The 13,151-nt window shown below is 28.1% G+C and overlaps 1 protein-coding gene across 1 annotated transcript; it reads right to left on the bottom strand.

The window, feature by feature from the left end:
- Positions 1-3,515: 3,515 nt before the first annotated feature.
- On the bottom strand, positions 3,516-12,011 carry Snx17 (sorting nexin 17). Its single transcript, XM_014437913.3, has 10 exons — positions 11,728-12,011; positions 11,437-11,629; positions 11,100-11,275; positions 10,925-11,015; positions 10,765-10,849; positions 10,431-10,593; positions 8,470-8,676; positions 5,095-5,289; positions 3,936-4,043; positions 3,516-3,786 (listed from the first exon to the last, which is right to left on the bottom strand). The coding sequence occupies exons 1-10, from the start codon at positions 11,785-11,787 to the stop codon at positions 3,634-3,636; spliced, it is 1,431 nt and encodes a 476-aa protein (XP_014293399.1). The 5' UTR covers positions 11,788-12,011; the 3' UTR covers positions 3,516-3,633.
- Positions 12,012-13,151: the final 1,140 nt, after the last annotated feature.

Here is a 13,151-nt window from a genome sequence, read left to right as displayed (position 1 = left end):
TTTCCGAGCCGAATGTAAAATCTGACTGATATGCACGTATAGCCCAACGTTTATAGTGCCTGAACACAAAAGGATTAAGTGGAAGTATTATTATAATGAAATATACACCTAATAAATTGTAAGCTGCTCATATACAATAGCCAGATAGGTGTTTTATATTATCATATGATAAATATATATATTTCGGAAAAGTATGTGATATTAACAGTGGTGGAATGAGATCGATGTAACCAACATTTTTTAAAGCGAAAAAGTTTTAATTACAAAATTAAATTAAAGCTTTAAACAATAATGTTAGTTTTACTGTTTTCTATTACTTCTACATACTGTAGCTGGCAGATTAACAATGATATAAATGTTTAAAAATAAATATTTTTATGGTAATAAATGATAATTTTTGTATATGCAATACTATAAATTTATTATATTACGATTGTACTTCTAATAATGCTTTTGAATACAATATGTAAGTGAGCTGTAAAATTTATTGTAAAATACATAATGAATTCATTTTTTTTCCATTAGGCATTAGTGCTAAATACGCCTCTCTTTATCTATGTAAAGCTGAAATCAATTTTCTGTTTAAATGATTAAATAATTAGTGGTTCACTTTGGACACAAAGATATTTTGAAAAATGTATATTTGTAATGAGTGTATAGGTAATTATGGTTTGTATTCAGAAATTTTATCAAAAAAAAAAAAAAAAAGTCTACATGTTAATAACTGATAAATAAAAAAAATGTCAATATTTCTACATTAACTGTATAATAAGTAATAAAAGTTAAGTAAAATATACCTGATTTGTTTTGTCCTTTCCATGTTTCATAATAGTATGTAAGTTCATTTCTCATATTAAAAATATTTTTTTACTTAGTAGTAACAACTTAAGGAAGAAACCAACACAGAATTGATAAAGAAATTGAACCTGGAAGGGGAAAAAAAACAGTAAGGTCCATTGATGAATTCCTGGAAAAGGAAGTTTACATTTGTTTACCAATCACTGTTGCCATCTATCCATCTTAGTTAATTAGTTTTCTCCTTTTATTCATTTTAAACCATCACTTTAATTTTTCTTTAAAAATAATTATATTTCTTTTATCCAAAAAAAATGTGTTGTGTGTGGAGCATTAGTAGTGTTGTAAATGACCTATGTAAACATATTCAAATAATTATTGAACTGCCAGGTTATATTTCATTTATTTTAATTTTCTATAAAATCTTTAAGATAATGAGAAATTTACTTATTGAGTAGCCATAAAACCCTGCCATTTTGAGATTTACTATGTTTTTCAGCAGCTCAGTATTCTGTGATTGTTTATGCATTCTTGACTGATAGACCTTCTAAAGTAAGAAAGTCTAAAAAATATCTTCCTCAAAATCTTAAAGTTGACAATTCTTAAGATAAAAAATCTGTAGGTTAAAAATAAAATAAAAGAATTCTAAAGGATATAACAAAAATAAGATAGAAATACTTTGAGTTTTCACCATTGGTTCTTATTCTGAAAACTGATGACAGATGCTGTCTTACTTGACTTGCCGAGGAAAGATACGAGGAAGCCTATGGATAAATAGGAAATTAAAGAGGAACACTATCAAAACAAAATTATATCAATATAATATTTGTATTAAAAATTAGATTTAAACAATTTATAAAATATACAACAATTTGTTGTAATTCCAAGTAGTAAAAGTGGAATGTCACATGGAAGAATAATGTTATTGCCTGGAGAGTTCTGCTATTATATGTACTCTTAAATTCAGTCTAAATAAATCTGAGTTTTAACAATTATAGAGAGCATTGGAATCAACCAGAGATGACATTATAAAAACATAAATAAATAACAAGAATAAGAACAATAACATATATAATAGATTAATCATACCCAAATTTATATTTGCATTAAAAACAAAAATTATACATATAAATTCATTTTAACAACTGATTATCACATCATACAGTATAGATATTGTACTCCACTTTTTAACAAAATGTAAAAATATTAATTAATACAAACCATGTAAAAAATGACATTACATTATTCATTTCAAAAACAATAATATAAAAGGAAAATGTATAATAAAAAATAAACATATAGAGATTGGCACATAGTTTCTAAAGTCATTTTCTTAAAATTTAAGGAAAGGTATTGACAACAATGGATGCACTGTGAATGACAAATGGAAGCTTATCACTTCAACAACCTTTCTTATTTGAGAAATTATTTAGTAAACATTTAATGTTATAAGATATAATTATCAATTTTTAACGTGTTTTCTCCTTGATAATACCCTGTTGTCCAAGCACAGAACCATCCCATTCATCAATATAAGTAAAACCCCCCATAGAATCAAATAAAAAAATTATCATTACCACGTTAAAAGATTGAAACAAACATAGTTATTAAAAAGACTATTGTATTTATTTGGCTGATCTAAAAAAGGCCATATGTTTTAAAAATAATTTTTAGTTTAAGATTAAACGCTAAGGAAGAAACGAAAACGAATTTGGAGTAGGAATCTGAAAAGGGAAAAATTTGATTTAATAAGAATATTGATTAGTTTGGGAGAAAATAAAATTATTTAAGTGCACCTAATGAAACAATTATTTACAAATAATTACTTAGGTACACCAGTAAATGTTTGATATGTACAATAATATTTTGAAGACATTTAAAGTACATATGACATATGAGGAACAATTTTGGGCTCTATAACAGATTAAGAGACAAGACAAGGGTACATTTGAAAAATGTACTGAGAATTAAGTATCTTGTAACTCTACTATTGATCATCATGTATAAGGGGACTCGTATACTGGGCCAGCTAGTAATCAGACCCCCCCTCCCAATGATTTCAAGAGGCTCTCAGAATTTTAGTCTCACTTTTCGCACAATTACTTTTGTTTCCCTATGTTCCATGATATTCATAAAAATAAAAAATAAATTTAAATAACTAATTTTTAACAACCCACAGTAATAGGAACTACAACAATATACAAAAAGTATTAGGAACAATCAGAAATCGTGGTTTCAAAAAAACCATATAATACCCTATTTCACACTTGCATCCATTGAAGCATTGTTACCTTGTAGAGTATTATACAGGGTAAGATATAGACGGACAATTTATATCTATAAATATAAATCACAATAATATATTTGACCACATTAACATCAAACAGGTACAATGACGTTTTTTTTTCTCCTAATGCTTAATAGTTACCTTAAATTGATCAGTTGAAATACAAGTATTTCAAATAGAAAAAAAATTTCATCAATGAATACATTAATATATGTATATCAGGCAGTTAGTTACAAAATATAAAGGTACGTGTTACAAAATGTAATTTTCAAAACATTTTTTGAAAACTGTTAAAAATACATGAAATTGATTGTTATAATCTTAATTTCAATAATAATAGTGATAATAATAATATTTATATGTGTGTGTATGTGTATGTATATATATATATATATATATATATATATATATATATACACATACACATATATATATGTATACTTTTATATGTATACTTTTATATGTTGATTGCTGCCAGTTCACAATTCACACATTAGCACCAATAAAAATACATCTTTGAGAAAATATTTCCAATAATGTAAAAAATTGTACTATAAATCATCGTCTCCAATTCCTTCGAATGCATCATTTTCAACCAAAGGTTGGCTCTTACTAGGTTTTCCAGTAAGACTACTGAGTTTTTCAGACAGCCTTCTCATTGAAATAGTAGGTTCACTTCGGACTGGGGATCTACTTGTTCCATTCTGCAAATATTAAATATTTTTAATCAATTCAATAACATTAATATCACAGTAAATCAGGCACACTGATGAGATAATAGATTGAGTTTTTTCTTATCTTACATTACTAACAAGGCCCTGTTGAAATCATAATGATATAAAAAATAAATTACCGAAGTGCTCGAAAGTGTATCAGTTGAACTTGACTGGCTGACAGTAATAATAAGACTACTGCCATCTCGTTTCATGTAGCAAAATGAACCCCCTCTGTAGTCTTGTGGCTATAAACAAAAACATACGTTTAAATCCAATAGAAATTTGTATTCTATAACAAGATGAAAATGATTCCATTAATTTATTATTCATCCTATCATTATAAAGTAAAAACAACCCATAAAGATTCTTTGTATTTAAAATTTAGTTAAGACCTATTGTTTTAAGACCCAGTGATTAGACCAGGTGATGCTATCAGCATAGCCATTCAAACTTTTTTTTTATTTATTTTTTTTAAGAACCTCTTCCTAGTCATTCCTGACATGTACAAGAGGGGAGGGAAGGGAGTTATCTACAGGGTACCATCCTATTTTAAGTATAGAGGGGGATAAGTTTTAGTTTTGCGAAATCACCACAGAACTCCCTAAGGTACAGACAGCCTATATAGACATTCAATTATCAGAATATAGAAGCTGTTGTAGTCAAATGTGTTGAGGCATCACCTAAGTAACTTCGAGCCTGCAATAGTGTTAGTTTGATTCCAGCCGAGGCAGGTTGATTTTAATGACAATTTTGCAGTTATGAAAGTTTTCAAGTTATTCGAAAAATTGACTTTTTTAAAAACTTTTAAGGGTCCCAATTTTTTTAAACTTAGCCATATTGCACACCTAAAGCATATGGAGAACAACCATAAACAATTTCAACTACAAAGGTATTATTGTCAGCGAGGGAGTTGTTACAGACAAGCTTAGCCTGATTTTATTGAAGAGATTACTATCTAGTAATAAATGTCTGTTGAAAGAAATATAACAAAATTATATATAATTACTTATGATTAAAAAAAATCATCATGTTTGAATGACATAAAGTAAACTATAACACAACATAAACCATAATGTTTCAGTTACATTTATCTAGTAATTAAGATGAATAAAAAACCTAAGTGATAAGTTAAACTAATTTTAGAAATTATACAATCAATTGATATTCATTTTTATTTAGATAATAATACTTTTTATTGTATACATAAAAAATTTGCTTATGGCACAGTAATGCTTGGGTGAGATATGAAGATGATAAATTATACTTGATTTGAAATATTGAAAAATGATTCCTTACTTCCTTCATTCTTGCTCCAGTTTTCTTTAGCATCAATTCATCCACAATTGACTGGAGACACACAGACATTAAAATAGCTTGCTCACTTGTAACTGTTATCCATTGCAATTTTTCTTTTGCCATCAGATACTCAAATGAAAGATCCATCTCAGGATCCTTACGAAGGACTGTCTCTTCGCCATTATCAATAATATCCTGAAAAAATAAACAAAACAAATATTTCATTGATACTTTTGTTTCAGTAATTCTGTCAATAAAATAGTGGTATTACTTAAAAAATTTTACAATTCTGAATAATGCTTAATCAGTTCATGTACTTCAATTGTTGGTTGATTACTTGACTAACAAGTCAAAAATATAAAACTAATTTTAAAAGATTAAATAAATAATGAAAACTGCCTTCATAAATTAAATTGTCCTAACTGTATTTTTATATATTTTCTGAAAATGTGAAGTTTCATATATATATATATATTTTTGTGATTCAGAGTTATTTGTCACTTATATTTCCAATATGTAAGTAATAATTAGTCTGTACCAAGCAGATGGGTTATAATAAGCTAGCATAATAGATGAAAAGATGTTACAGCCCTTAGATACTTGAAAAAATTAGTACGACAGTAAAGATAATCATAATATATCATAGAAAATGTATCATTTTAGTTACACAAATAGTATCTAAGTATAGTAATAATAACCCATTTCTTATAGTTATATTGAAAGTTTTTATAAATATATTCGAATTTAATGTAATTCAATCAATCAAGGGATGAGTAGAGTTTAAGGTATATTATGTGCTGTTCTAAGCTTTTTAAGGGCACTAAAGAACCAAATAAACCTCCAACTTATGAGTTGACTTTACCAGAAAGCCATTTGGAATTTTTGCAGCACTGCAAGATTCAAATCAGAGGTTAAACCCACTTTGTTTTCAAAATTTAAAACTGTTAAATGTTATCGTAGCATTTTATCTATAAAAAACATGTTGATAATTGGATAACTTTACAAAAGTATATTTCTATAAAATAACTAGAGCAGAGTACCGTCATGAGAAAGGTTTTAATCTCCCTCGTCCTCTCTCAATATAATATTTATTTACCTCATCAACCCCCTCACTTTTTAGGTAATTGCAAAAATTAACTAAGCTTTAATCATAAAATTTGTATTGTTAATACTTAGAAATGGTTATGGGGCAGTAGCTCTTCTGTACCTGAAACACAATTTCAGAACCGTACACACAGGATTAATTACGTAGAATTACAAATTATTTCATTGTGTGTATAATATAATATACAAACTATACCTTCATACATATACAGATTTATTACAAATAACACTTAAAAATATTATATACAATGTTATTTAAAAATAAATTACTTTACTGTTATAAGAAGAATTATACTGCTCTCTGTAGTTATATTATCCTAACTGAATTTTGATAAGTTAAAAAGCGTGAGGCTTTATAAAGGGTGTTCCGTAAGTTAGCAATATTTAAGGAGGTTAAAGTATAATACAAAAAGAAACAGAGAAGTCCATATCGACATGTCATATTTTTTGTTGAACAAAAGACAACAACTAAAAAACTATTTGAGTTAGGTAAGTTTAAACTACAATATATAAATAAGGTATTTGAAGAAGGCTTTCAAGCAGCTGAATAACACAAAGTTTTGTTTTTCATAAAATCCAAATTGTTCTCATTTTTTTTTTTTTAATTAATCTCCCACTGCGCTTCAATTTTCCACTTATAGAAAAAGTTCCATGTTTAAAGCTTGGACAAGCATTAAGAAGCTTCAAGTCCATTATAACTTATAATTATTATTTAAATCTCCTAAAAAAATAATGAAAATCACATATTGATGTAAAATAATGAAAACATTTAGTATTGCTGGTAATGATTATTATTACCTTTTAATTCCTTATTATCATTTAATTATTATTTATTGCTCAAATTTTTGAGCCTAGAATTTTTTTTAATACCATCTAGTTCAAGACTTTCATAATAATAAAATTGTTTTTTATAAAAACAATTTTTCATGTATTTAATTTTACATATGTTTTATAAATGAGAAGTGTGTTCATTGATTAAGTGTGTTAAGTAATTTGGAATTACTTTTGGCTGAAAACATCAATACTTCGAAAAGATGGAATTTCACGTTGCATAATTTCTAATACTAAATTGGAGGTAGAACTCGGTTTATTTTGTAATAAACTTTAGACTAACTAATAATAATAAGTAATAAACTTTTAGAAAAACTTCCATGTTTAAAGCTTTGAAAAGCATTAAGAAGCTTCAAGTCCATATAACTTATAATTATTATTTAAATGAACTAAAAAAAATTAATGAAAATTACAGATTGATGTAAAATAATGAAAACATGAGCAAGGAAGTTTTTCATTTTTCTGAAAGTGGAAAATATCTAGTCCAGTAGTTTTTTATAATTTTTTGAGGTTTATTACTTCCATCATTTTCAATAAATTATTATTTATTTATTCATTAACATTGTACAACGTTTCGGGACACACCGTCCCATATTCATGTACTACAAAAACCTCATGATTTCACATGGGAAAATCATGTCCTCCATTTTTGCATCTTCACTTCTCTGTCTTCAGAGAAGTGAAGATGCAAAAATGGAGGACATGATTTTCCCATGTGAAATCATGAGGTTTTTGTAGTACATGAATATGGGACGGTGTGTCCCGAAACGTTGTACAATGTTAATGAATAAATAAATAATAATTTATTGAAAATGATGGAAGTAATAAACCTCAAAAAATTATTAAAAATTGACTCACCAGACTTCCTAGAGACATAATCCAGACTAGTCCAGTAGATGTTGATAAAAAAAAAAAAAGAAAGGCAGGAATAATTCAGGATTTTACGAACAAAATTTTGTGTTATTTAACTGCTCGAAATCCATCAAATGGACTTAACAAAGACAAATTTTACTTGCTTTAAAAGTATATTTGTCTAGCTTATTATGCTACAGTTTAGAATTACCTAACTTAAATATTTGTTGTTTGCATCCTAAAATTGTAATTTAGCAGATAGGACAATTTAAGTAAGGATGATAGTTTAAATAAAAGCATACTCAGAGCGGATATAAATAAAACAACAGCAGATATAACTAGTTTAACATTTCTACGCAATAATTACTCGTTCATTAAAAAGTAAATGATTGGTGGAGATAGTAAAATATAGATGAATTCAATAACAATTTATAGGCTAGTAAATAAATCATATCAAATGTAAAATGGTAGATGGATAAGTACTATTTTGTTTATAATAAATTACCTCTTCATAAAATTATTATTTTGAGAGAACTAGTTTAAATGGATAAATAATTAATTAAAATAATATATAGAAAAGTAAATTACATTGTGGGTTGTTATCCTCCAACATCGCATCCTGGTTACTTTAAAAGAACCCTCCTTGATTTCACCGCCAGGAATTTCCACTCTGAGATTCAGCTCCTTATCTCCAGCACTAATGATGACTTTTGAACCCGGAACTGGGTAATCACATAAACAGGGTTTGAACTGAATGTAGCCATAATATTTAAGAGTTCTTGCTAGCTCAAGATACTAAAACAAACCAAAGATTAACATAATATTAATATTATAGTCATATTGAAAAAAGATATCAAAATATTAACAATAACCAAAAATGGATTTTAATTTATTTTTTTCACTTTTACTTAGCTTTAAATGAAACATGTAGTAAATCATGAAAAATTTCAAATTAAAGTTTTCAACAGTAATACTTGTTAATTTTTGTAGGTAAGCATTACAGAATAATTGAGCTCACTTTAAATTCAATTTAAAAAATATGGGAAGTTTCTTTTGGCCATATTTATCCAAAACAAAATCTGGTGTGGTGCACGCATCACACAACTTTCACTTACCCCCCTATATTTGTCCCCAAACTTCGTGCGGAAGTTATTGCTGTTTTTAGAAATTTTCAAATCTATAAACTAGGGAAGGTAATAATTTTAAAGAAATTTTTTCTATTTTTCAGTTGCAATAAAAGTTCATATTTTAGGATTTCTCGAGATGAAAATAAAGAATATAAATTTTGTTCCTACCAAGAAAGCCTTTATGCGATCGGGAAAGATTGTGCAGTCTCGGCTTTTCCCAGTCGATTTTGATATATCTACTTTTTCTTTTTGTTCCATTGGTTACCAATGAAATTCATGAATAGTTTATATTTATCTATTGTTTATTATGCTAACAATAGGAATTGTTCATTTTTTTTTTCAAATAAATAAAATTAAAGGTACTTCAGAGGAAGAATTTTTAAATTTTAAAAGAATTTTTTATTTAAGCCCTGTCCGACAATTTCAATGAGGATAAGATATAGCTGATGTTAAAAACTATTTAGTTCTTAATTAGATGACATGGTGAGTTTAATCAAAATTACTAGCATGGATTTAGAAAAAAAATGTAAAATCAATTCTAAAAAGTGGCATTTTAGGTCAGCTGATTTTGTTGAAAAAGTTGCCGTCACATCCCAGGCATATACCCACCTTAAAAATAGAATATCATTTTTAGACAACTTTCCATTTTTGAGTAAGACTGTTCAAAGACCATTTCGTGAGACTAGGTTTTTTGGATTCTGGGGACCACAAAACATGTACTTCCACTGAAAACTTGGATTCAAAATTTTGTGCAATCGGAATACTTTCCCTAACTATATCTTCCATATATAATATAAGTAAGTATACTATAGTAATATAGTATACAGTAAAATAATATAGATAAGGAAAAGTAAAAGAGATATTGAACAAAAGAAAAAACAAGGTAGGTCCGTTTTGAAAATTTTAATTTATTTAATTAGCAAATTTGGTACTTGAATATTACAAGATAACAGGTATTAAAGAAAAAAAAAAGTTAAACAATATTTGATTTGAATATTTTTGGAAGAAATTATTTTAACTCTGAATAATTTAGTACCAAAACTGTTAATTAACAATTTGAAAATGGATTTGGCCGTTGTTTTTTTTTTTAATTCATTACTTGAATTAATAATATCTGTAAACCTTATTAAAAACACAACACTTTGCAACTAAATCACCATAAATAGAAAATATTGTTATAATTAAGTCTTAAATGTATCAAATAAACTTCAAATAACCTTAAAATTCAGTAGAAAACAAAGTATGTAATAATTAAATTAAATTGAGAATATTATTTATAAGCACCTTAAACAACTTTTAGCGCTTTCAGACCAACCTTTCATAGCAGCATTTTTTAGTTCAGAATTTAACATAAAATACTTTAAATTAAAATTTTTGCTTTACAAATTACAAAAAAAATAAAAATAACAATAAAATAAGAACCTCTTTCTTTGCTCCCCTGGCCTGCAATGTAGCCAATTGTTCTCTTACTCCTTTATTGCATAGAATCCACCCTCGTTCAATGTCAGAAACTGTTTGTACATAGATTATGTTAAGTGCTGCAGTATCTAGCATTAATTCCAAATCATAATCAATATCCCAATAACTGTAAAATGTTTGAACAAAAAATAGAATAGTAATCTAATTAAAAATGAAAATAGTTTTACAGAACCCAGACACATGCTTCAAAAACGATTATTTCTTTAATTTAATTAAATTATGAAACCATAGAAAGGAATAGTTTCTAACTGAGTTATATAAACTAATTAAACCTCACCTTTTTCTCAACATAATTTTATGATTGCCTTTAATATTTTTTTGTGATATGTATGGAGATTCAAAGTCTTGAAGTTTTCGAATAACTATAAATTTTAAACATAAACATTAACAATTCATAAAACACAGAACAAAATGAAAATATTACTGCACCAACTTACCAACTAAGTCACCATTTTCTTCCCTCTGGATTAAGAATAACGAAAAATAATATACATACATGCTAGGTAAATTTATTTGATTGCATACTTTCTAAAACAAAAAAAATGGATATTTATAAAAGAAGAAAATTGCTTTTTAATTAACACAGAATGAGAGCTATTTTAAAGCAAGTACTTCTAGGACAGAGTAAGTTCGTTCATTTGAGCTAGAGTTAACTTCAACTTTATAACCATTCATAAGGAAAACATTTAAAACAACTTCATGAGCAGGTGTTCCAGTTGATTCTTGCTGAGCAGTAAGAAGAAAAGCATTGAATAATTCCGCATTCAATATCAGAGGGTTCTGTCCAACTAAAATTTATGATGAAAATAACTTAATCCATGTTTGTCATATTTCATTGTACAACATTAAATTAAATCATTAGAGTATTGAAAACAAAGTTCTTGTGTGTAAAAAAAAAAAAGGCATTGCTATTAGTAATTAAATAACAAATATATGATAAAAACATTACCTGCTTGAATATACTTTTCCAACAGATATCTGCGTTCTTCAATTTGACCCACTGTAAGGGGCCAAAATTTCTTAGGGGGAAACACCGGAAAATCATCGGAATCATGGTATTTCTTTAATTGTTCATGTAAATTATGAAGTTGTTTATACCGCACTGTACAATGATATTCACCATTGATATGTATATTATAGCCCTTCAACATAAACAGTAAAAAAAAAAAAAAATAATAAATTATTAAAATTACTTAACTAGTATCACAATAAATCTTTTTCATAGATCAGGATAGCTTACAGTATATGCTGTTCCATTATCTTCAGTACACTCTTGAGTATCAGGAATAGAAAAGTGCATCGTCCTTAATGTTATGTAACTAACAACACAACCTGGAAGAACCTAACCATAATAATCTATCAGCCCAATAATTGCATTAGGAAATAAAAATAAGACCTATTAGTGACAGAATGAATACAGCTGATATTATCTTATCAACTTACAACCACTGTTTATTAAGGATGTGTCGAAAATAACATAACCACTTAAATAACCTGATACCCGAAGTTAGCTGTTCTACCTGATAACCGATTACTAAAATAACCCTATTATACAATATTAACTGCAAGTGTTCCAGGGCTTCATGTACGCGTCTTAGATATTAGAATTTTAAACTGATTTCAAACAAACTTATTTAGTAGAAAAAATGGGATTGAAATTGTTTCCAGTAAACATCGACATCGAGAGGCATTCAAATAGTTAATTTATTTGGGCTCAGCCAGAAAGTCTCTATGAAATTGCGTCAGTGGTGATATATTCATTGATTTGGAATTCAAACAGTATCAAATTTTAAATACAAGATAATTAATTAACTAGTCTCGATGGAAATGTTACGACTCGATGAGGTTCGATTGCCTTCCAGGCGGCGTTGATGCGCTGAGCGAGTTCCTGTAGTAGACTCTTGATCGTGAGCTAAACTATATGGAATGGATTGTACAGTCTTTATATGGAATGGATTGTTAGGAAGGAATTATATGGATTCCTAATGGAAGGAGTCCAGGCTTGATTGAGCGTATTGAGCGAGTTCGTTTCTCTCTATATGGAGTTTTGCTAGCGCTGTAAGCTTTAAATACCAATATGTTGAGTTCAAGTGGTCATGGTGAAACTTCATAGGACAATCAAAAGCAATGCAGAAGTCTCAAATTTTCCTTTTGTTTCGATGGGTATAGTTCTAAATATAGTTCTCATGCAATTGAAATTATTGGATGGAATGGACTGAGAGAAAAGATGGATAGTTATCATCACCTTGACATGATGGATTTGAATCAGTTGTATTCCATCACAGATTGTGTGGCATTCTATTTCATATTGTATTGCATTTATGGTACAACGGTATCGTCATTGAAGCAGCTATACGGTATTAAGACGATCTTAGGTTGCACGAAGAACGTTATCACAAGCTCAGGATTTCGGTCATAGGATCCAGTTGAGAGGAGTTAAATGCGTGAAGGTGAGTTTATTGCGAGGAATCAGCTGGCTATCGAGTGCTGGCAATTAGCTTGTCATAGAACGCAGGATGTTTCTGCGGCTTTGAGAAGGGTATAACCCAGCGGAGAGACAGAGGTACCTTTCAGTGTAAGATAGACAAAGAAATCGTTAAGGAAATTATGGAGGAGACGGAATTGGATGACCTGGACGATTGGGTGTGCAGGATTGCTGCTACT

The sequence above is a fragment of the Halyomorpha halys genome, unplaced genomic scaffold (assembly GCF_000696795.3).
Source record: "Halyomorpha halys isolate HHAL.00 unplaced genomic scaffold, Hhal_1.1 Scaffold6959.1, whole genome shotgun sequence".
NCBI lineage: Eukaryota > Metazoa > Arthropoda > Insecta > Hemiptera > Pentatomidae > Halyomorpha > Halyomorpha halys.
Note: the sequence above shows the minus strand (reverse complement) of the source record. Positions and strands in the feature narration are given on the sequence as shown.

Excerpts from the sequence above, each read along its gene's own strand:
- Snx17 (XM_014437913.3), bottom strand. The coding sequence starts at position 11,787 with ATGCACTTTTCTATTCCTGATACTCAAGAGTGTACTGAAGATAATGGA. Across the intron at positions 10,850-10,924 it reads AGAAAATGGTGACTTAGTTG|TTATTCGAAAACTTCAAGAC; the intron begins GTAAGTTGGTGC and ends TAAAATTTATAG. Across the intron at positions 3,787-3,935 it reads ATACACTTTCGAGCACTTCG|AATGGAACAAGTAGATCCCC; the intron begins GTAATTTATTTT and ends TAATATTTGCAG.